We start from the raw sequence: 25,026 nt of genomic DNA, 5'->3' as shown, positions 1-25,026 counted from the left end.
GTGGAATGCCACCAGGTGTAGAGCTGACAACGGGGTCTGGTGGTGGAATGTCACCAGGTGTAGAGCTGACAACGGGGTCTGGTAGGGGGATGTCACCAGGTGTAGAGCTGACAACGGGGTTTGGTAGGGGGATGTCACCAGGTGTAGAGCTGACAACAGGGTCTGGTGGGAGGATGTCACCATGTGTAGAGCTGACAACTGGGTCCAGTGGGGAGATGTCACTAGGTGTAGAGCTGACAACGGGGTCTGGTGGGGCGATGTCACCAGGTGTAGAGCTGAAAACGAGGTCTGGTGGTGGGATGTCACCAGGTGTAGAGCGGACAATGGGGTCTGGGAAGGGGAATGCCCCCAGGTGTAACGCTGACAACGAGGTCTGGTGGTGGGATTTTCCCTGGTGTAGAGCTGACATTGAGGTCTGGTGGGGGGATGTCAGCAGGTGTAGAGCTGACAATGAGGTCTGGTGTGGGGATGTCACCAGGTGTAGAGCTGACAACGGGGTCTGGTGGGTGATGTCACCAGGTGAAGAACTAACAACCAGGTCTGGCAGTGAAATGTCACCAGGTGTAGAGCTCACAATGGGGTCTGGTGGTGGGATGTCACCAGGTGTAGAGCTGACAATGGGGTCTGGTGGTGGGATGTCATCAGGTGTAGAGCTGACATTGGGGTCTGGTGAGGGGATGCCACCAGGTGTAGAGCTGACAACGGGGTCTGGGAAGGGGGATCCCCAAGGTGTAGAGCTGACAACGGGGGCTGGTGGTGGGATGCCACCAGGTGTAGAGCCGACAATGGGGGCTGGTGGTGGGATGCCACCAGGTGTAGAGCTGACAACAGGGTCTGGTAGAGGGATGTCACCAGGTGTAGAGCTGACAACAGGGTCCGGTGGTGGGATGTCACCAGGTGTAGAGCTGACAATGGGGTCTGGAAAGGGGAATGCCCCCAGGTGTAGAGCTGACAACGAGGTCTGGTGGTGGGATTTCCCCTGGTGTAGAACTGACATTGAGGTCTAGTGGGGGATGTTACCAGGTGTAGAGTTGACAACGAGGTCTGGTGGGGGATGTCAGCAGGTGTAGAGCTGACAACCGGGTCTGGTGGAGGAGGATGTTACCAGGTGTACAGCTGACAACAGGGTCTGGTGGTGGGATGTCGGCAGGTGTAGAGCTGACAACGGGGTCTGTTGGTGGGATGTCACCACGTGTAAAGCTGACAATGGGGTCTGGGAAGGGGAATGCGCCCAGGTGTAGAGCTGGCAACGAGGTCTGGTGGTGGGATTTCCCCAAGTGTAGAGCTGACAGTGAGGTCTAGTGGGGGATGTTACCAGGTGTAGAGCTGACAACGAGGTCTGGTGGGGGGGATGTCAGCAGGTATAGAGCTGACAATGAGGTCTGTTGGGGGGAGGTCACGAGGTGTAAAGCTGACAACAGGGGTCTGGTGGGTGATGTCACCAGGTGTAGAGCTGACAACTAGGTCTGGTAGTAAAATGTCACCAGGTGTAGAGCTGACAATGGGGTCTGGTGGTGGGATGCCACCAGGTGGAGAGCTGACAACGAGGTCTGGCGGTGGGATGCCACTAGGTGTAGAGCTGACAACAGGGTCTGGTAGGGGGATGTCACCAGGTGTAGAGCTGACAACGGGGTTTGGTGGGGGGATGTCACCAGGTGTAGAGCTGACCTCGGGGTCTGGTTATGGGATGTCACCAACTAATCAGTACAGACCTTGCAGCTTCTGGACCTTACAGAGTCCACTGTTTGCCATGTTATTTGGAGATGGAGACCATCCAGTGTGTGTGGTGCAGCCTCGTAAGCTGACAGAACGTGGACAATGAAGCCTTGTAGGAGCTGTTAAGACCTCACGCACATCATCTGCCCTCGCACAGGAGGTCTTACAGGACATTGGGACATCCATTAGCACCAGAATCTGTAGGGAACTGTATGCGATGGGTTACCATGGAGGAGCGGCTGCACAGCGGCACCCGCGATGGGGCTTGGAGCGATGGACTGTAAGTGAGTGAAAGGAAGTGTTGTGGATGTATTACAGGACACCAATTTGGTTGGAGTGGTTTCTACATGACTGCGTCGTCCCAACAATGAAGTTTGGCGGAGGTTCAGTTATGATGTGGAGGGGTTTCTGTTGGAAGGACGAGGGTCTTTGGTAATAGTGAAGTCTACCCCCAACACCAATGGGTACAGAGACATCCCGGACAATGTGGCATCACCTCTCCTGTGGTAATACTCTGGTACAGCGCAGTGTCTCCACCAACATGACCGAGCGCCACGTCATACGGCACGCAGTATGGAGAGCAAAACGTCTGCAAACTTATGTGCCCAACACTCCCATCGTCCCCGCATCACTATCTGAAGCTCCTCTAGAAATATAGGCAAATCCCTGTACACATCTATGGGAATTTAGAGGGAAGCGGCCGCAGAGTGTGACTGCAGTCACTGAGGCCAAAGGCGGCCAACACTGGATGGAAAAATGGAAATAAAATCCCCTTCTACGTGCGTCCCAGTACTTCCGTCAACATTGTGTAGGTTGTTCTAGAGAATTCTCTATTGTATGTTGCTCTCTATATTGCTCCTTTTATTGTATATTGGACTGTGGAATGCGCTCTACTGGATGGCGTTCTATACAAAGCGCTCTACTGGATGGCGTTCTTTAGAATGCGCTCTACTGGATGGTGTTCTATAGAATGCGCTCTTTGCTGTATATTGGCGAGTTCTCTCTCTTCGTTGTAGGTTAGTATACGGAGCGCCCCCATTATTGGTAATGGCACATAGAATGGTGACTGTATTGCATATTTGTCTATAGAATGTGCTTTCTATTTTGTATTCTAATCTCAGCTCCATCAATGGCACCAGTTTAAGAGCCCCCCATGAAACGTGTCAGCTAGAATGTTCCAAAGAATGGCTCCTCACGGTGGCTCAGTGATCAGCGCCGGCGTCCTAGGTCTTACTCTGAACAAGGACAACATCGGCAAGGAGTTTGTGTCTTCTCCTCACTTTCTGACCTGACCCTTCCAGGGAGATTTGTTGGTGCGGAGACTGATGTGGATGGCGGCGACCTCTGTACAGCGCTACGGAATATGTTAACGCTGCATAGGAAACTGGAAATAAATAGCGCAAGCTTGATGAATAGTGCCATCCTGCAGGGAGCGTCCCCCCATTAAAGGGTACGCCCATCTCAGAAGGTGATGGTACATGTCCTTGACTTTCTGATCTGTGGGACGCCATCGATGTGGAGAATGAATTGCCCCCAAAACAGGTTTAGCGCTTCCCCCCCCTTCATCGTTTGCCACGCTAAGTGTTCACACAGCTCTAGTGCCCTCATAAATAGTGCCTACCAGAGAGCCTCTATTCATTGTGCAAGTCCCTGCCAGGAAGTGACATCAGCGGAGATCAGCACCTGCCGCTTCTCCTCCAGCCCACAGGACATCGCGGATGAAGGATAAAGGATTTTAAAATATTCTTTTATATTAAATACAAATTCTGTCAAAATACACATAAAAGACGAGGAGTTTGTACAAAGGTCCATCGGAAAATACATTTACAGTAAAGGGTGTGCGGTCCATAGAGGGGGGGGAGGGTCGTCATACTGGATATAAGGGCTCTAGTGTATAGAGATAATCCTTATGTGAACTCATCACCTGCCAAAAGACCGCAAGAGAATGAGGATCCTTGTGGCTCGCGCCTCGGAGCTTGTGGACGGTTTCATAGGAAATGTTTTTCTTCCACGCCCAAATTTCTATCAATGACCAAAGTCATAACACACAGATTACATTTAGTCGGGTTTTGATGCAATAATACTTATTTTTATGATTATTGGTTATTGAATGTGGCCCCTCCTCCTCATTTGCAGATTTCCTCATGGGTTTTATTAAAGGAGGTATCCAATTGTAAACTGAGGATAAGCCATCAATAGTTTACAACTGGACAACCCCTGTAAATGGCTATTCCAAGAGCACAACCCCTGTTCTCTTGCCTATAAGGGCATATGAATGTCACAGAGTGGGGTTACCCACTTGGGTCCCTCCTCGGTGACCCGGAACGGAGAGGCACTCTGTAAGAATAGCTCTTGTTCTGTATACCTTCTGTCGCCATGTAATACTACATTTTGCCTGCAGTGGCTGCCACACAGGAGATGCGTGGCAGACTATGTCTTCCCTTCTGCAAATTCAGCTGATTGCCACGGTGTCTGGGACTTGGGACAATCATCACTGATAGTGTGTGGCAAGCCATGGCTTTCCCTGGCGAAATCAGCTAATTGCTGGGGTTCCAGGAATGGACTCGGGGCAATCATCTGTTCGCCCTGGACCTTGCATTCTGGGAGGGTTTATACATGCTAACACACCCCTTTAAATGAGAGGAAGGGTACGTATTTACTATGAACGAGGACATGTGGACTATGGAGGCAACCCATGCAACTATTATGGGAAACCAGCATAAGTTGGTCCCATACTCCCCTGATGAGAGGTATGAACCAGCACAAGGACCCCCTCTTTAAAGCACCATGCTATAAGGAATCAAGGTAAAGGAGCAAGGGTTTTGGGTGGGGGTAGGGTGTGATGCAAAAGCCAGTGCCATAAGGAGGGCGCCAGTCTAGTAGACTTCCCTTGTACTTTGTGCATGCCCATGGTTGTCATTGAATGGCTTCCATTACCCTGATTAGATCTTTAACCCCATGCTGTTGCCTCCTCAAGCCATCCTCATTGGTGTTAGATGGCGAAGAGACCCTTTACTCAACCGTAACGATAATTTCCCCGTCCATTTTAGCTTCTTGAGTAGACTTGTTCCTTGACTTTGGGTCAATATTGTTATGACCTATTTTTGCATCTCCTCAACATTTTTTTGCACCATCATTCTACCATTGCCCGAAATAACTGTGCATAGTTGGACAGTTCATTTGTTCTACGTTGAAGTTCCTGCATGGAGGTGGTGTTTGGGTACTGGATGGCAGCTGTCTTGGTGGCCATGGCCAAGTTCTTGAGTAGACTGCAGAGCTCACTGCTCTTGAACAGAATGTCATTGCGGGCTTCGTTGGCCTTGACGTCTTGGCAGAGAAGGTCCACCAGTTTCTGTCCGACCATAATGATCAGTTTTCCATGGGTGATGAAGACTTCAGGTGTCTCATTTTTGGCAAGACTGTCTTCAAAAACACGGATTGCCTTCTGAAGAGCGCCGAAGTAAAGGTAGCAGTTCTCAGAAAGTGCGATCTTCTTGATTGGCTCTCTTGATCTAGGGACTTCTGGTTTGGTTGGGAGGACTGAAGGCTCCTATAGACAGAAAAAGACGGATTTAATGTTTTCTTTAATTAGATTTCCATATTTGGTTATTTTATCGCATGCTAGCAATAAAACTAGACACTAGGGACCATTGAGATGAGCCCGCAGATATCAGATTATTGGTGGTTCTCACCGAAAATACATTTTTACCTGTCTTGGGGACCTTTTACACAGGGCAACCTATTGGGCGCAGATACCCAACAGGTCATCCCAGCGATGATCGCTCTTGTGCTCGTACACAACAATCATCACTCATTGAATAGAGACAGAGCGGCCCGGGGATCGTTCCAGCCCACCCGCCTCCATTCACAGTAAACGGGCAGTCATTCATAAATGATAACTCCTGTTTACACGGGCCGATCAGTCTTTTGGTTTTCTGCATGCAGAATCTGACTGACGAAGGAGAAGCAAATGAATTCTTGTTCGCTGTTTAGTTGGGGCAGCATTTACACTGAGTGATCATCGTTCAGATATCCGCAGCATGTAGGAAACTCAACAATTTATTGGCCCGTATAAAAGGCCCCTTATCCTTTGTTTTCATGACATACACTGATGGCCCCTTTATTACAGCCCCCGGCCCTCACGATTGGCGCCCCCTGTATGGTAATTCTCCCCGTGACCGCAGAGTGCAGCATAAAATCACATGACAAGTTCTCCGTGGATCAGCTTCAGTGTGAATCCACATTAGATGGGAAAATCCAGCGATCGGAGCGACTTCCAATATGGCCGGTCATCGGTGCTAGACTAGCCGGGGTCTCACTGCCTCCACGAGAAGGAATCGTTCTGACCAACAGGCTGCACAGTCAGCTGAATACAACACTGGAGCGCCAACTAACGTGTCCGAACGCACAGCTCGCCGTTCCTCCACACCGATGGGCTATAACAGCAGGCGACCAGTTCCTGCGCATTGTGTCTAAGAGAAACAGAAAGGCGAGACTCGAGCTGGCAAAAGAGCGCAAAACTTGTATCACTGAGCAGCGGGAAAACATCTCCTGGTCAGATGGATCCAGATTTCTGATGCTGATGGGGGGTCTGATACCTGTGGATGGACGCCATGGTGACTTGCTGCGTTATTAAAAGCCAAAGGAGGTCCAACGTGCTACTAGATGGGATCTCCAATAAAGTGGCCATTCACAGTGTCACCATTCCAGCTGAGCCGACATGTTAATGGAGGAGTCGACGGGACATTGCTTTTGGTTGGTCAACATTCTACGTCTTGCCGGCTGTATACTACAAAGCGTCTGAATTCATGTAACCACACTTACTTTTGAGAAGTCTGTGCCGCCTCTCTTTTCGGCATCGCCGCTGGGGTATATTCTGGCATCAGGTTTCAGCCAACCTTTCCTCTACAATAAGACAGAACATGATGGAGGGGATGTCCGGCCGCATCAATAAACACTCAATGCTTTGACATGATAGAAGAGTTAATACTCACCTTGCCGATCCCCACAGCTTCCAATTTGATGCATTCTGTGGTCCCTGCTGGTCTCTGTACTTCCTGGCCATTGTAAACATGGACATGTGACTGCTGCAGCCAATCACTGATCACAGCAATGAAATGATACAGCCACCGATTGGCTGCAGCGGTCACATGTCCATGTCAGAAGGAGCAGGATATAAGCAAACAGCTGTGGATGTTGGAAAGCATCAGAACGTGAATGGCGGGGGATCGTTAAGTATTAGACCCAATGTCCACGCGGGATTTGAATTGCGGGACACCCGCGCAGACGATCCGCAGTTCAAGCCACCTATAGCGAAACATGGGGCTTCCACACTTTAATTAAGGGCTCCTGCACACGGGCGGATTTGATTTGCAGAATCCGGGGCCGGCGGCTGTCCCTGAATTCCGCAGCAAATACCGCCCATAGCCTCCTATGGAGAACCGCTGCTTCTTGCACACGAGCAGAAATCAACTGCGATTTCCGCTCGTGGCAGAAAAATCATGGCACGCTCCATTTCTGTGCGGTTTCTGCCTGGATGGCTTCCATTGAAGTCAGTGGAAGCCGTCCGTCCCGCGGCCCTTACTGAATCATCATTGCGGAAAGGTCACGGGATCCGCGTCATCGCCTAGTGACTGAGCGGCATAATCTATACTGCACACGCATGCCGGCGCGCCAGTTGGCACTTCCGCATTACAGATAAGGAAGACTCCAGACAGGTAAGCAGGGTCATCGGCTGGGCACAGGGTCAGATCCCGCATGCCGGATCTGACCCTGTCGTGTGCAGGAGGCCTAACACCTATGGATTTGATTTGTAGATGTCATGCACGGAAAAGAAATCCCAGCATGCTCCATTTCACCGCGGTTTCCGTGCGATTGGGCTCCATAAATCTCTATAGAAGTGAGCGATCTGCATTTCAATTGGGGATGCATTGCGGATTTGTAGGCAGATACCTCTCTGGTAGCTTGAAGACCAAGCAGGGAGGAGGGGGAAGGCACTTTGGGCTTGTGATATTTTTTTTGTGCACGGACGATCCGCTGTGAATCCGCATACATCCGTGCGGGAAAAAAGAAAAAAAAATCGCAATCGCTGGCAGGCATTTAAAAATCATTTCCGCACTGACACGCAGCTCTTCCGCCGTGGATATCAGTTCTATTATTTTAAAGGATTCTGAGCATTTAGGGAAAACTTTGAAATGGATGGACGGACGGACGGACCTGCCCTGTAAGACTCATTAGGTAGAAAAACTGCTTATATCGTAATATTTATACCACCCAAAAAGCTGGGGAATGTCTTCTCAGTGTACATAATATATGGTGGACCTGTAATCTGGCCTGGATAAGAGGGTGGTCTTCTCAAAGAGGAGGTCTTTTAGAGCGCCTTCTCTGTATATGAATTGTATCCTATTTTTTGTACTAGCCTCCAGGGGGAGCTGTTTCAAGGACTCATCTGTCTATACCGTTATGGTCACATGTTTCATAATGTGATTGTTCTCAGTGAGAGAAACCAAGTCATCTTGTAGATATGATACCTTTTATTGGCTAACAAAAATATATGATGTTACAGCGAGCTTTCAGGTCTTCTATCGATCCTTCATCAGAACTTGACTTGTTATAATGTTGCCGTCCAATAGGTGGTGCTGCATCTCCTTCCATGTGCAGGTTGAAGGAGAGATAAGACATCATAAAACTGTCACATTCCTGAGTTCAGTGGACTGATTAAGTATTTATGTCTCCGCTCAGTTTGTCTGCTGTTTTAAGTTTTGAGAGCAAAACAGTCTCAAATGTCTGCGTGTGAACATTGGTATTTCAATCAAGAGGGGTGTCCTCTCTGCATTGGTATATTTTATATGTGTCCCATCCAAACCAGTCCCATTCTAGCCTGATGAAGGATAGACAGAAGATCCGAAGGCTCGCTGTTTTTGTTAGCCATTAAAAAGTCTTATATCTACAGGATGACTTGGTTTCTCTCACTGAGAACAATCACACATTGATCTACTGGCGACTCCATACCAAACCTTTTTTTTATGTTTCATAATGACACAGCACCGCCAACTGGATATTAGTGGTACTGCAGTTTGCATAACCAAGTTTTTGCAGAAATGTTTTGGAAAAAAATGTAAAAACCCTAACTCCGTTATGGGCAACGACCCTTCATTGTGACTATAGTATCTACAGGAAAAAGCAACTCGTTACCTTCTCTTCAGGACTCGTCTTATTTTCCAGCTGCTGCATTGGAGACAAGTTCAGCGTTTTCTCAAAATCCTCTTTTTTCTATGAAAAAAAATAAATAAAAAGTACATTCAGTCAATGAATCCCAAAAGCTGATCTCCATGACTGGTCCTACTATGACACTCTACGCCCATGCGCCAAAACAGCCAGACACTTTGTCAAGCAGTTCTAGCGGACCCGGTGGGTTGATGCACTCTATAGACCACCATTCCAGTGATTATTATGTAATGCCACATTTAACCCCTTCCTGCTTTAGGATGTAAGTTTACGTCCCGGCTGGGAAGGGGTTCTTGCAAATGGACATAAACCTGCCAGGGACTCAGAGGCTGTGACTGCCAGCGGGCCTGTAACAGGGTGTATCAGAAAGAACACCGATCCTTGCTGTTAACCCCTTACATGCCGGGATCAATCTTGGCCTATGATCGCTATGAATAGAAATACTGCAATGTCTTATTATAGGATCGCATGTTTAAAGGTCCATTTACACATCACAAATGTCGGGCAACCGATACGCGACACTTATCCCTGTGTTTCCGTGCTCCCGTTCTCCAGAGCTGTCTCATTCACAGAGCGGCCAGCAGGGGGGCGGGGCAGTGCAGGAGATTTCTCTCCTCTCGCTCCCCCGCCCCTCTCCATTGACATGCATAGCGGCCGTTCACTACTGAACATCCGCTGTTTAAACTGAGCGATAAGCTCATCGCTGATCTTTTATGCTGCATTTGTCCTGTGTAAATGGACCTTAAGTCTCTAAAGGGAAATTAAAAAATGTAGAAACAAACAAAAATGCTTTAAAAAATCCCCACGTAAAATAATGGTAAAAGGAAAAAATCTTTTTTGCGCACTTTTCTCTATTTGTTGAAAGAGAAATTTTAAAAAGCCGCGTTTGGTAATGTTGCATCTGTACAATAAATTGAAGACACTTTTTATTCTATACGACAAACGCCATAAAAAAAGCAAGCAAGAAAGTGCAAAATGTGCTTTTTTTGTTTGTTTGTTTTGTTGATATCGCCTCCCAAAAAAAATGTAAAAAAATGAAAGTGATAAAAAAGCTGTACATACCCCAAAATGGTACCAATGGACACTACAGCTCATCATGCAAAAAACATACAGCGCTCACAGAGTGCCGCCCACGGGGAAATACAAGCGGTACAGAACTTTGAATGCAGAGACTGAAAAAAAAAAATCTTATTGTGCACAAGTGAATGAACTTAAAAAAAGAAGGTAATTTTGGTGTCGTACCCGTATCAACACGCAGAAAAAAATGGTGTCATTTATGCTGCATGATTATTGCTGTAAAAAAAAAAACAATGGCAGAATTGAGGTATTTTTCTCGCTTTCCTCCAAAATAAATTAATAAAAGTTCCCCAGTACATTATATGGACCCCAAAATGGTGCTGATGAAATCTACCGCTCGCCGCACAGAACACATCCCTCATACGGCCGCGTTGATTAGAAAAAATAGAAAAGTTATTGTTTTTGGAAAAATATGGCGCATCACCAAGGGGTTCAGGCCTTTTACATTTAATTGCCTTATAATCGGCCCATCTGAATGTGCCGCCGAGCTCTCAACGGAAGGAGCCAACCCCGTTGTGTTCGGTGATCACATCTCTTATCGAACGCCCGACGGAAGGAGCCATCCCCAGTGTGTCCGGTGATCGCATCTCTTATCGAACACCCAACGGAAGGAGCCAACCCCGGTGTGTCCGGTGATCGCATCTCTTATCAAGTGCCCCATGGAAGGAGCCAACCCCGGTGTGTCCGGTGATCGCATCTCTTATCGAACACCCAACGGAAAGAGCCAACCCCGATGTGTCCGGTGATCGCATCTCTTATCAAGTGCCCCATGGAAGGAGCCAACCCCGGTGTGTCCGGTGATCGCATCTCTTATCGAACACCCAACGGAAAGAGCCAACCCCGATGTGTCCGGTGATCGCATCTCTTATCGAACGCCCGACGGAAGGAGCCAGCCCCGGTGTGTCCGGTGATCGCAACTCTTATTGAGCGCCCGATGGAAGGAGCCAACCCCGGTGTGTCCGGTGATCGCATCTCTTATCGAGCGCCCGATGGAAGGAGCCAAACCCCTGGTGTGTCCGGTGATCCCATCTCTTATCTAACGCCCGACGGAAGGAGCCAACCCCTGTGTGTCCGGTGATCGCATCTCTGGCACAATATAATAATGGTTGCAGGCAGCACATATCTGGGGGATGGGTCAGCGGCAAAGATGAACCCCAGGGGGACAAATGATCTTATGGACGATTGTTCCTCCACTAACACAGTCTTGCTGATCGTCTCTCATCTGCTGCAGCAAACCGTATAAAAGGACCTCTACAATATGCGGCTGGCCGTGGCTTTTCCAGTTGGTCGCCATTGATGGCCATCAAATGATCATGGGCCGGCTTTTTTTGGAAAAAGGGTTGTATAGCATTAGAATAACATGGCCTTGTCCATGAGTTGGATTTGATATTGCAGCTCAGCCCTATTGAAATATTTGGGGCTGGGCTGCAATACCTCACACAACCTGTGGACATGTGTGGCACTGTTTTTCCAAATCCTGTACAACCCCTTTAACTCTACACTGAAGAAAGCCATTCAATCTTGTGCTTTAAAATTAATCTAACCCTTTGATTGGGAACCAGTGAAGTTACAGTCGGAAGCCAGAAAATGTTAAAGGGGTTTTCCAGGACTCAAAAAAAATTCTATGGCTGGGGATTGGTGTAAAAATAAGAAAAGGACATATTTACTCCCTTGCGTGGCTCCCTGTGCTGTACTGGAGTCCTGGTCCCTGGTGCTCTGAACCCTGAAGAAGCTGGCTGCAGTCACATGCCGTGCAAGTGGCCACTCAGGCTTCAGTGGTGATTCTACTATGAATGCCACATGACCACCGAAGCCTGTAATTGGCTGAGCGGTCATGTACACGGTGAATGGCATGTGACCACAGCCAGCAGCTTCCCGGTGGGTATCGGGGCTCTAGGCTAGATGGGGGCCACTGAAGGAGGAGAGTATGCCTTATCTTATACCGTTTAAAGGCTGTTACATTTTTTTTTGTCCTGGAAAACCCTTTTAGCAGGGGGTGCTCCCTCTGTGACATCATTGGCCCTCTGCTATGTCATTTCAAAGGGCCGATGGTTTACCATGGCAATCGGACACTAAACAATAGTGTCTGGGTCTGCCATGGCTTATGATCGCAGTATAGAAGTATGGCCATGTACTATCACAGCAATCATATGTTCACAGGTTCAAATGCCCTACAGAGAAATTTTAAAAAATAAATAAAAACAGTAAATAAAATACAAGTAAAAAATATTGTATGGAAAAGGGTTTTTTTTTGCACTTTCCCCTTCTTGTTTTATAAATTTTTTTAAGAGATTAAAGAACACATATTTGATATCATCTCAACTGTAGCAACTCGTACAATAAAGTGAACATACTTTTTTTATCCTGCACAGCAAACACTATAAAAAGAATTTTTTTTAAAATTGCCAAAATGCTTTTTTTCTTTTGTTCATTTTGTCTTTCAAAAACCATAATAAAATTGATCAAAAACGCCAGTTGTACCCTAAAATGCTACAAAAAAAAGGCACCTCATCATACACAAAACAAGCCCCCAGAGCTCCATTCATGAAAAAAAAGTTATGGCTCTTTGAATGCAGCAATGCAAAAAATATATATTTCCCAAAAAGAGGATTTTTAATTGTTCAAAAGTAGAACAACCTAAAACAAAAATATATAATTTTGATATCTTCGCAATCCTGCCTATGTGCAGAAAAAAATGTATTCTGTAATTTATACTGCATGTCTAACTCTGTAAAAAACCAATAGCAGAATTGAGGTGTTTTTTTTTCTCCCTATCCTCCAAAATAAGTTAATAAAAGTTATGTAATATGTTATATGAACCCAAAAGAACTACAGCCTGCAACAAGCCCTCATATGGCCAAGCTATGGCTTTGGAAAAGTGGAGATAAAAGTCCCTTATAAAGGGGTTAAGGATTTGGGGTTACAGCGAGAACTTACCTGCAGGTAGACATATCCATTATCGTCTACAGCCTTGTGTCTGGAGAGCTGGTGTTTTTCATTTTTGTTTTTTTCAATGATCTTATTCACACATGACTCCCGAAGGACTTGGGTTTCTTTGCGGAGGGGAACCTGTGGCTTTTGGCTCACCACTGGTTCCTTCATAGGTTTCGGCTTCTTCTCATTCTCAGGCTTTTTGAATAGAAGTTTTCCATTTGCTATGATAATCGATACAAATCTTTTGATGTCATCTGGAATTGTCCTGGCCACCATGACAAACTGGTCAAGGTCGTCGGCTGTCATATGAGGTTTGTTAATGACCAAAGCCTGCAGTGACCAGTTGCAAAGATTTATAGCTTCCTGCTTTTGAGAGAGGGTCCAGGAAGAGTCTGTAAGGGTTTGTAGCTGGTTATTAATCCTCATTTGGATGTTTGTGTCCGTCAAGCGAGAAGCGTTGACCTTGATGCTCTGGGCAAAGTCTATGAATTGTCCTAACGATGTAATAATGCTGTCTACGGCTCTGTGAATGTCCTGCAAGTTGGCCTCCATATTTTCCTGGAGCCTCCATTTGCTGCTGACAAAGATCATAAGGCTGGCTATGGAGCTAGACACCCGTTCTTGAAGCTCCGTTACCTTCTTGATGGCTACTTCTGGTTCTAGAGTCACTTGGTTGATGTTCTCATCTGCAACGGGCAACGTAAAGGATTCACTCGAAGTATTGGATGAAGTAGACATGGTGCTGGTGCGACTCTCTGAGCTGGACACGGACAACCTATCTTGGTCATGACTATATAAACAAGGCTTTGAATTTCTTGGGAGTGGTGGAGGAACATCATATATGCGTTCACTGTATGATAGGCTACTCATCTCAGACTTTGGTGGAGACTCGGCAGATGATCCTCTAGGGATGTCATAAACATTTTCCCTGGCATCTGCATGTTCCAACCTTTGTATTCCGTAGCTGGATGAGCCTTTTCTTAAACTTCCATTGTGATGTGGAACAGAAATATCTCGGGACGCTGGAACGTCGTAGAGACTCTGATTAGCTGATGGTGATAGTTTACTTTGCTGTGGCGGCACATCGTATATTTGACCTGATGCACAGTTGGAATGGACTGGTCCATACCGTGTCGGAGGCACATCATACACCATACCTCTGTCTATAGATATCTTTCTACAACCACCTTTATTATTTCTCTCAGGGGATAATGGGATGTCATAGATCCAGTCTGACTTCCGGGGGTTTGGTAAAGTGTTATATTGAGGACTTGCAGGTGGCGTTTCACTTCTGTACTTTGGAAGTGCCAAAGTACCCGTTGGGGGAATGTCGTACACCTGTAATAAGTACAAGATGGTTACTACATTGGATATAACAGAGAGACAATGCAGCGGGGCTTATGCAAGACTGTATGCCAGTAAATATGGTGTTATGGCCACTGCTGGCCACAGCTAGAAGTTCCCCTCACCTCCTCCTCCCGCTAGTTGTGATCCTTTAAAAAGTGGTTTTCAAGGTGAAAACTGGAGGAACCCTCAATACAGCCCTCAGAAGTAGCCCACAGTCATGGACTGTGATGGACAAAATACTTGTGAGCAATTTAGACTATTCTAAGACCCAGTTTGATTCTTTGAGTGGCCGGGTAATAGGAGTTTACGTAGACATCAACAGAAAACAACCCAAAAGGTTTAGGTGAAGCCGCCAGTAGCAATAGGTACTTGGCTTATAGGAGTTGTTCGGGCCAGTTGAGAGCATTGCAACGACGAAGGACACGTCCTACAGAAGGTTCTATGGATACGTGAACCCTCTGTTAGTTAGAGGTTTTGCATAGGGTACCATAGGGTATTTCTGGGTACCAGACGTACATTTGAAGCTTTAGGACTCTTGACCTTGCTTCTTCCTGGAGTGTCCGGACTGGATGGAATATCATAGATTTGCTGGTCAGGCGAGTTGAGAAATCGAGAACGTCCATGGACTGGAGATGGGGTGGTACCACGCTACAGAAACAACACAAGTACAGAAAGTTAATTTAAAAAAATTATAAGACACTAAAATATCTCAAGAACAACACCAGCCTGTGATTATATATTCTCCAAGAAGTACACTGAATGGCCCCTTTATTATAGCCCCGGCCACTCACGATTGGCGCTTCCCTGTATGGTAATTCTCCCCATGACCCCGGAGTGCAGCATAAAATCATGTGACAAGTTTTCCACGGATCAGTTTCAGTGTGAATCCACATTAGATGGGAAAATCCAGCGATCCGAGGGACTTCCAATGAGGCCGGTCATCAGTGCTAGCTAGACTAGCCGGGGTCTCACTGCCTCCACGAGAAGGAATCGTTCTGACCAACAGATGCTGCACAGTCAGCTGAATACAGCACTGGAGCGCCAACTAACGTGTCCGAATGCACAACTCGCCGTTCCTGTGCACGGATGGCTATAACAGCAGACGACCAGTTCCAGCGCCATTGTGTCTAAGAGAAACAGAAAGGCTCCGAGGGACATCCAACGAGGCCGGTCATCTGTGCTAGACTAGCCGGGGTCTCACCGCCAACCGTGGGAGGGGTTCTTGTGTAACTGGGAGGAGAGTATACCGATAATAGCATGATCAAGGAAAACATCCAGCGAAAGGGGATCCTGCGGACGGAAACAACTCATCACTGAAAGGGGTCAGAGGAGGATGTCAGGAATCGATCTGACCAACAGGCTGCACAGTCAGCTGAATACAACGCTGGAGCTCCAACTAACATATCCGAATGCACAACTCGCCGTTCCTCCGCACGGATGGGCTATAACAGCAGATGACCAGTTCCAGCTCCATTGTGTCTAAGAGAAACAGACTCCAGCGGGCAAAAGAGCGCAAAACTTCTATCACTGAGCAGCAGAAAAACATCTCCTGGTCAGATGGGTCCAGATTTCTGTTGCGGATGGGAGGTCAGAATTTGGTACAAGCAGCATGAATCGCTAACCCCTTCCTGTTAGCTGGTCAGAACATATCAGCACCATCATCTAATCTGCAGCAACTACAAGAAGCTTCCTGTCCGCAGGGGCCGGTATTCCTGTAGGATGATTTTATCACCTGGTGGAATCTACACCGCTATGAATTGCTGCCGTTCTGAAGGTCGAAGATGTCCGATGCTACTAATGGGGGGGCTGATATCGGGGCCGCTTAGTGTGTGTTTATCAGTGTGGAATGTTGTCTGATGAACATTTTGCTTTGGAAAGGAAAATGTGAAACCAAGATGGATTATCTACAAGGAGCTCACCTGGGAGACCACATTCACCTTGGAAGGTGGGATGTCGTAGACTTCTGGATGGGCTGTGTTGGAGGCATGTGAAGCCCGTGATGCTCTTGGGAGGGTGAAGAGATGCTGTAGAAGAAACAGTAGAGATATTACATCTTATACAGCAAGACAAATCTAATGTGTGACAAACCTCATCAGCAGAACCTCTAAACAGGACCCTGTATTGGGCCAGAACAGCCAACAGAGGTATCTTTGGACTGGATGTTGAAGTGGGACATCACTGTTTAACCCCGTCAAGACCAAGTCTAGTTGTGCCTTAATGACCAGGCCAAATTTGGAAATCTTTATTTATTTTAGGTTCCAGAATTCTCGCAGCAGAACCCTACCCGAGCCCCTGCAGGGACCAGTGCGGCGCTCACCTCTCCCGCAGCTCTGGCTCTCTGATCTGTCGGCGCATGCGCAGAGTGGGGCCGGCAGCCGGGGAGTGACATTTCTGTGTGGGGCTCTGCGAGCCCCGCACAGAAATAGAGCATGCCGCGATTTGTTTTCCGCGTGTGATTTTGCGCGGACAAATCGTGGCCGTCAGCCTAGGATTGCGGTTTTTAATGCAATCCTATGGCAGCTTCCACGGGCGGAAATTCTGCGGGAAATCCCACCGCGGAATTTCCGCCCGTGTGCAGGCAACCTAAAATGTGCCTTTTTTTGTTTTTCAAGTTTAGTATGCCAAACATGTACATATATACTGCACTATTCATCCAATAGAAACTTCCACTTTATTTTGGAAGAACATTTGGAAATGTTTGCAAGTTTCAGAGCAGTTTAAGAGAATTATTAATTTTACACAAAATTTAAAAATGTTGACATGTGTTGTTTTTAATTTTCATTTAGATATAATTTCTAATGTTCGCTGTGTGCACCCGCTAGTCCTGATTAACTGATGTCAGAACTCATTTATGTAATGAATTACTGTAAGGGGGCGTCACAAGAAGCGGAATTGGTGCAGATTTTCTGCCGTGGTAAATCCCGCATTACATCACTGGTGCCGATTTTGAGGTTTACCTGCAACGGACTTTACCCCCCCTACAGTTGAAAGGATGAAATCGGCTGCGGATCCGTGTCACAATCTATTGCGGTGAACGTGTCATTATAAATCTAAACTAGTTAGTAGTAGTATTTATAGTACCAGTGTTTCTGGTGGGGCAATGCGCCACTTACTAATGTAATATACAGTGAAAGGGATTGGAGTTGGTCAAAATATTTCTGTGCAAATAGTAAGCTGTGGTGATTGTTTGTAATTCTGCTGAACAGCGCGAACAGCCCTGAGTAGGAAAACCTCAGTAAATGTAGAAAATAGCAATACTGAAACATTTAAACCTGTGAACATTCCGAAGGGATACAACCGGTGTTTCTGGTGCCACGATGCCACTTACTAATATTCACCATAAGGAATTGGAGTTGCTACAAGTATTTCTGTGTAAATAGTAAGCTATTGGCATTATTTACAATTTTCCAGAACATTGCAGTGATTTACAAACTTCAGCAGCTCGCTGAGGAGACATGTTGGCTTGTAGCTTTCACGTATGAGCTGCACAAGATTTACAAACTTCAGCTGGTGGCTGCGGTGACATTGCGGCTCGTCGCTGTGTCATGTAAGCTGCATTAGCTTCACGGCGGCGTAGAATCCTCTGTGGTGACATGTTTGCACGACAGCGACTGTTAGTTGCAACACTGGACAACGGTTGACGATTAGATGAAGGCTGGACTGGTGTTGGCAGCATTAGCACTGGAGATGACATGATATCACGTTCGGGAGATGTGAAGATAGTGGGGAAGGACTATGCTTCAATTTTGTTGGTCTGTATACACCGCCACCTATGTATGTGGACATTTGTGAGGTGTCATTTATTGGAGTCTCCACACAGGTGTCCAGCTGTCTCACAACCAGCTACAAACTGAGTACTGCTGTATCCATAGCAACTGAGGCGGCGGGGGTTTGTGGGGGATGTAGTCCACCCGTAATCCCTCATTCAGGGCACAAGGATGAAGGACCTGTGATGATGTCATTGTCATGTGACCAGGCTCTGCTGGTTTAGGACCTGCGATGACGTCACCATCATGCGATCATGTGAGGAGCTCGGAGACATGACGGCGACATCGTCACAGGTCCTGTGAGAACACGACCCCCCCCCAATATTTGTATTTTTGCGCTATTGCTAATCCATGATGCGGGTAACCGCGGCCCATACGCAATGTTAATATTTCAATGGAGGCCTTCCACATGGAGTCTGCAGAAAAATAGTGCATGCTGCGTTTCTTCCCCTGCTTGCGGAATACACAATTCGTATCCGTGAGTGTGACCGAAAAACCGGAAGTATATCCCTTTCAATGTGTGTGATTTGCTGCAGACGCCGATCGCAGATTCAGTAATAGGGATCCGGTCGTCTGCAGCCGGCCTAAAAGCGCCCCAGACTGTAATACAGACGTACTGCAGTGTACAGTGAACAGCCGAAGTAGATGCAAACATTGTGGAATTTTCGTAGCAGAAAATCCCCTGTAGATTTTGGCGCTGCTCCGTGTCCAATCCCACGTGTTCTAGATTCTCTTCAAGGAGTTCTATGGATTCCTTATTAGAGTTTGCGCCATTTTAGCTCACAATTGAGATTAATGGGACGAGAACGTACAATTTTGCAGACGCCGATAAATATTTATGTTGCAAATTCTTGATGCGGAATCCACATCTGAAAATCTGCGGATTATCCCCAATGAATGGCGCAAAGCTGCCGGCGGATCGTGATGTCATGTTAATAGAAATCCACGGTATCCGCGAGGATTTCTGACATGGATTTCATTGCAATCCGCAGCCGATTTTACCAATGTGGATTTCTGTGACCGAGGCCTTAGGTGCCGATTTTGACGCATATTTCAGCGCTTCACTTGAAGAGATAAAAATTCGTACCACGGCATTCGCACTGCGAAGAAAGAATAATATCATGTCTTTCGAAAGGCGAGGATGAAAATACTGCATTGAAAATGGAAAGCTGGCTGGCAAGGGGTTAAATCAGTCGCTTTTACGTAACAAAATGAACACAGGCGACGTCTATAAATATCGTGTTTTGCTGACTGACAGAAAACGCGGCGGTCCTGGGAATGCGTGCTGGCCGTGCCGCCGAGCGCTCTGCCGGGGACATCACACAGCTGCTGCCAACAGCTGAATATGTCAAGGGCTCAAACATTTGTGTTACACAACATCCCGAAGAAGGAGAAGGCGCAGATCTCTACTTACGGCCCGACGCTGCGCCTTGTCATTAGCGCAATCCTCAGGATATTGCATTGCCCTTAAAGATATAGACTGCACAACACCTCGGGTCTCGAATGATGCTCCACAGCGCCACCTATTGGGATGGCAACTATCCCATGAGTTAACCCCTTAATACGCCTTTTTACTGACCTCACTAATGGGCCTTAACCCCGCACATACATCTTTTTAAGGCAGTCGCTCGGCTGACTACTGACAGCCCGGCTCCTGCTCTAACCGCCAGAAATGAAGAAACCTCGGATCCTGATAGTTTAACCCCTTACATGCCACAATTCATAGTAACAGTAGCATTTAAGAAGATGACAGGGGTAGGGGACTCCGTATGTCACCCATCAGCACCCCACAGTGCGATTACAAGGTACCAATGGATCCATGGAAGCCGGAAGCCTGACAAAGTCCTCCATGTCTGCCATGTAACTGTAACTATTAAGCCCCACCTCCGGCAGAATCGAAAAGCCTTAGTAGAATGCACTGCATAAGTAATGCAGTGTACTATTCTGGCAATAAAATGATCACAACTTCAAGTCCTCTTGAGGGACGAAAAACAGCATCAAAAGAAGTTTTATGTAAATTTTTAAAAATCCGGTTATAAAAATTTACACATTTTTCCCCACAAAAAAAATCCTTTTTAAAAGGAATGAAACCCGAATCGCTGTCTGTCTGTCTTCTTTTTTGCCTCACAAAAAATGCAAACTGGTACCAATAAAAACTTCAACTCTTACCACAAAAACAGAGCCCTCCCCCCCGAGCTGCTGGAGAAATGTTCTGGGTCTTAGAATGCGGCGATGCAGTCGGTGGTTTTTAGGATAGGTGATAAAAGTGTGATGAGTGGAGGACTCCCCAACCAGACCCCACCAAGTCGGAGAACCAGGGTCCCATGCCCCCCCCCCCCCCCCCGCCCTCCTTCTCCCTGCAGGCACCTCCTAAAGAGAGGAGGAGGCAGGATGCTGCGGAGGTCACACATGCACGGTGCGGCTTCATGCACCTTCAATGGGACTGCCGGAGACAGCAGAACCACAGTACTTGACTATTTCCGTCAGCGCCATTGAAGTGAAGCGTGACCCCCGCTGATCAGACTTTCAGCACCTAAGCTATGGATAGCTGATAGAAGTATCTTTTGATACAAGTCCTTTAAATCCAACTTCAATTATGACATCAAAGCACGTTTGTCATTGATCAAATGGCGTTTTGTTTTTAAGTGAACAACCCCCACCCGTAAATTGGGTTCAACTGCATTCGTCAAATGGTCGATTGTGACACCAGAATGAGTTAGCTCCACCCATCTGACTATTATCACTGCGCTGCTGATTGGCTGAGGGTGCACTTCCTGTTTCTGAAAGAGGGCTCAATTCATCTGCCCCTCCTAAGTGAAATTTTAGGGGAAAGATATTTTGCGAATGTGTTTTTTTTCTAGGTCTGCTCATGGAGGGGTCAAAACCGAATTATGAAGGCGCCAAAATTGAGCATTTTATATCTCTCATATTTATTTATTTTTTTAAGTCTAAAATAAGGATGAAGATTTCTTTTAAGGAGGTCGTTGTCTCCTGGCGTGTCTTGCAGTTCCCTATTCCCCCTCCTCACACACACCGTCCCCCTCCTCATCTGCTCACCCTCCCCCACTCCATAGGAAGTTGCACAATTCCCACATATGTGTTGCAGAAGATTTTCACTGCTGGGAACCTAAAACTGAAGAATCTACATTACGGCCGCGCTCACACGACCGTACGGTCATTGCGAATTACCCTCGCAGTTCTTGCACACATAACTGACAGTAGCAATCTCCCATACACCTTTACTATACTGCTGATGCAAAATACGTGCGCAGACAATTGCGGCATGTTCTAACTTGGCGCATTTTACACGCGCACACATGCCCAGACTGTGTATGCGGATTGGCGACACGCAGTAAGTAGACACCGTCGTTGCGTACCTAGTGTGTGCTCGGATGCGAGAGATGCACGCCAGAAACACGGTCATGTGAGTCCGGCCAAGCTCAACGCGTAGAGGTAAAGTGAAATGATCTTGGACAGTTGCAAGTTGTAAGTTGGAGTCCCCTGGATCGCTGCAGTGATTCCTAATACAATATTGTCCGATTGTATCTGCAGCTGCTTTTAGACGGAAGGATCATCGTTAAAAAAAAATCGTGAGCGAACGTGAACCAGAATCGTTCAGTCTAAATGCAGTCCATGATCAATAATCGCTACTTTTGTTCGCCGTTTGTTTCATGCATCGTTGGCTCGTTCCCTTATCGTTCGGTGTAACCAGCGCTCATTCAGTCATTCTCACTTATACAGCGAATGAGAAAGACTGAACAACTTCTCGTTTCAGCAAGCCAACAATGTATCTGCCTATATAAACCGGATGCCCGAGAGCGAACAAACTAATGGTGATGTCACTCGCTGGTTTACTCATTCAAACAATAATCGGCTCGTCTAAAAGGACCCTCAGTCACAATTTTTAGATAAACACAATGTAACTAATAACACAGACAGATGAACCATCCATGTCTTTTGTGTGGGCAGAAAAGAAAGTGAACCTCTGTAATAATGACTTCTCCAAGAACTAATTGGCGAACAGGGATTAAGTTAAGATGGGATTGGAAGCGTGGGTTTTACAGGTGCTCTGCCCATTAAAGAAAGGCGCACAAAGCCTGGTTACTGACAGCTGCTCTTCTCAAGGAACATTGGTAAGTGTGAACCATACCTCAATGTAAGCAACTTCCAGAAGGCCTCTCAGTACGTGTTATAGAGAAAAATGAAGCTGGAAAGTACACAAAATATGGAAGACCTGGATGTACATCAGTCCCCGGTTATTATCTGCTGATGGAGAACATTCAGGACTGTTCTACTCTCCCCAGGAGTTTCCTATTAAATCACTCCAAGAGCACAACAGGCAATCATGAAAGACGGGAGAAAGATCCCAAGAAGAATCAGAGGACCTACGGTAGACCCTGTAAAAAACTGTGGTCATGTGTCTTCTATTAGAAAAACACTGACCAAGAATGATGATCATGGAATGACACCATGAAGGAATCTGAAGCTGGCAAAAAGTACATCACGGCTCCATAAGTTTACCTGAGATCACCTGGGTGTTCCACAAGGCTTCAGAGAAATATTCTATGGACGGATGAGAGAAAAATGGAAATTTATAGCAAAATGCTATATGTGGAAGAAATACAATACTGAACATCAACACTAAGACCTCATCCAACTGAGAACTATGGTGGAGGGAGCATCATGGTTTAGGACTATGGTGAAGGTGACATAAATGAAAAAAAAAAATCTTGTTATTTGTATAGCGCCAACTTATTCCGCAGCGCTTTCAGGTGATTTATTTATTACCCCCCACCAAGCTGGGTATTCATTTTACCGACCTCGGAGGAATGGAAGGCTGACTCAACCTTGAGCCGGCTTCCTGAACCATGTGGGGATTGAATTCACAACCTTCAGGTCGTGAACGAGAGCTTAGGACTGCATTTCTGTTGCCTTAGCACCACACTAGGCTCCAGACATAATTGGGGGGGAGGTGGGCATTGTGGTTTGCGGCTGTTCTGCTCCTCAGGTCCTAGACACCTTGTGATCATTGAGGGAACATTAGAATTCTAAGGTGGATCAGAATATCTTACAGGAGGACGTAAGAATGGCCATCCAGGACTTCAAGCTAAAGAGACATTGGATATTGCAACCAGACAAGGACCCAAAGTCCTTTAATAACCTAAAGAATGCTGGAAGAAGATGCTTTGTGTTCAGGAATAGCCAAGAAAGAGTCCTGACGGAAACCGTACGGAGAGGTTGAGACATGATCTGAAGAGGACTGCGCACACAAGGCATCCCAGAAATAATAATGAACTGAAACACATTTAGGGGGAGGAATGGTCCAAAATTCCTCTTCAGCATTCTACAATTCTTATCTGTAGCTACAGGAAACATTTGGTGGAGGCGATTGCTGCTAAGTAGGATCTCCAAGTTATTAAATTCACTTATTTTTGTCCCTGCAGTGTGGATATTACTCAGTGTGCTCAATAAAGAACAAACGCTATAAATATCTCTGTGTTATTAGTTACGTTATGTTTGCCTATAATTGTGACTTAGATGCAATCAATGCATGGAAGGACTCAAGAGCCTTTGTGTATCTGATGATCACTTACCTGGCTGGAAGAGCTGTTGGACCTTTCGTAGAAGACTTGAGGAGGGGAACAAATCGGAGTCTGGTAGATGTCCCCAGCTATAGGCTTCTGTGTTACCGGGGTGATATATAAGCTATCCATCCTCTCATACATAGATCCGGGCTCAGGTTTGGGTGCAGAAGGCACCTGGTAGATGTTCTGTGAAGACTGTTCTCTTCCTAGTGAGTTATAGTTGGCCTGCACCTGCGGGGAGTCATTTTGGGTTATGGTGAACAGCTGCAACCGGTTGGCTGGAGCAAGGCCCTGACGTCCATGTAGATAGCACCTCCACCAGCCCTCGCTGCCGAAGATATTCTGATCCAGCACGGTCAGGATGTCACCTTTTCGGAAGGCCAGCTCATCCGAGCATTCTGCTTTGTTGTCATACAATGCCTTGGCCAACATGTTCTATAAAACAAAAATGACCTGCAGATTAGATCATATCTTATAATACCGTATACACAGTCAGTCACTGTCAGGGTGCAGTCAGACGACGGTATATCGGCCGGGTATTTATGGCGGCCGATATACAGCGTCTCTCTCTGCAGGGGGAGGAGGCTGGAAGAGTCGGGAGCAGCGCTCTGAGCTCCCGCCCCCTCTCTGCCTCCTCTCCACCCCTTTCCCCGCCCCCTCTGCACTATTTGCAATGAGAGGAGGCGGGACAGGGGCGGGCTAAGTTTTGGGAATTAGCCCCGCCTCCACCCCGCCTCTCCTCATTGAAAATAGTGCAGGGGGTGGAGAGGAGGCAGAGAGGGGCGGGAGCTCAGAGTATTGCTCCCGCCTCTTTCAGCCTCCTCCCCCTGTAGAGAGAGACGCCGTATATCGGACGGCGTGAATACCCGGCCGATATACGGTCGTCTGAATGCACCCTCAGGCTGTTATTAGTTATAATGTAGGGTTGGTTTTAACAAAAAGAGGAAAAGAAAACATCTAGACCATAATTCATATTCACATTCTTATGTACAGAGTGCAGTATTATAGTAGTTATATTCTTGTACATAGGGGGCAGTATTATAGTAGTTACAGTCCTGTACATAGGTGCAGTATTATAGTAGTTATATTCTTGTACATAGGAGGCAGTATTATAGTAGTTATATTCTTGTACATAGGGGCAGTATTATAGTAGTTATATTCTTGTACATAGGGGCAGTATTATAGTAGTTATATTCTTGTACATAGGGGCAGTATTATAGTAGTTATATTCTTGTACATAGGGGACAGTATTATAGTAGTTATATTCTTGTACATAGGTGCAGTATTATAGTAGTTATATTCTTGTACATAGGGGGCAGTATTATAGTAGTTATATTCTTGTACATAGGGGGCAGTATTATAGTAGTTATATT

General features: G+C 46.6%; 1 protein-coding gene across 3 annotated transcripts in view; it reads right to left on the bottom strand.

Moving 5' to 3' along the window:
- Positions 1–3,447: 3,447 nt before the first annotated feature.
- The window catches only part of CASS4 (Cas scaffold protein family member 4), an 81,378-nt gene continuing 59,799 nt past the window's right edge, over positions 3,448–25,026 (bottom strand). For 2 of the 3 annotated variants that reach the window (XM_066588181.1, XM_066588182.1), the window contains exons 2-8: positions 23,663–24,088; positions 16,221–16,325; positions 14,818–14,949; positions 12,958–14,292; positions 8,911–8,988; positions 6,541–6,621; positions 3,448–5,266 (exon numbers count right to left, since the gene is read on the bottom strand). In XM_066588181.1, the coding sequence (XP_066444278.1) occupies positions 4,850–5,266; positions 6,541–6,621; positions 8,911–8,988; positions 12,958–14,292; positions 14,818–14,949; positions 16,221–16,325; positions 23,663–24,088 (2,574 nt within the window). In that variant the 3' untranslated portion in view covers positions 3,448–4,849. The remainder of the gene's footprint in view (positions 5,267–6,540; positions 6,622–8,910; positions 8,989–12,957; positions 14,293–14,817; positions 14,950–16,220; positions 16,326–23,662; positions 24,089–25,026) is intronic. The other variant, XM_066588184.1, reaches the window with a different exon arrangement.

Source organism: Eleutherodactylus coqui, chromosome 13, assembly GCF_035609145.1.
Source record: "Eleutherodactylus coqui strain aEleCoq1 chromosome 13, aEleCoq1.hap1, whole genome shotgun sequence".
NCBI classification, from domain to species: Eukaryota; Metazoa; Chordata; class Amphibia; order Anura; family Eleutherodactylidae; genus Eleutherodactylus; species Eleutherodactylus coqui.
The sequence above is the reverse complement of the archived record's forward strand: the minus strand, read 5'-3'. Positions and strand labels throughout refer to the sequence as shown.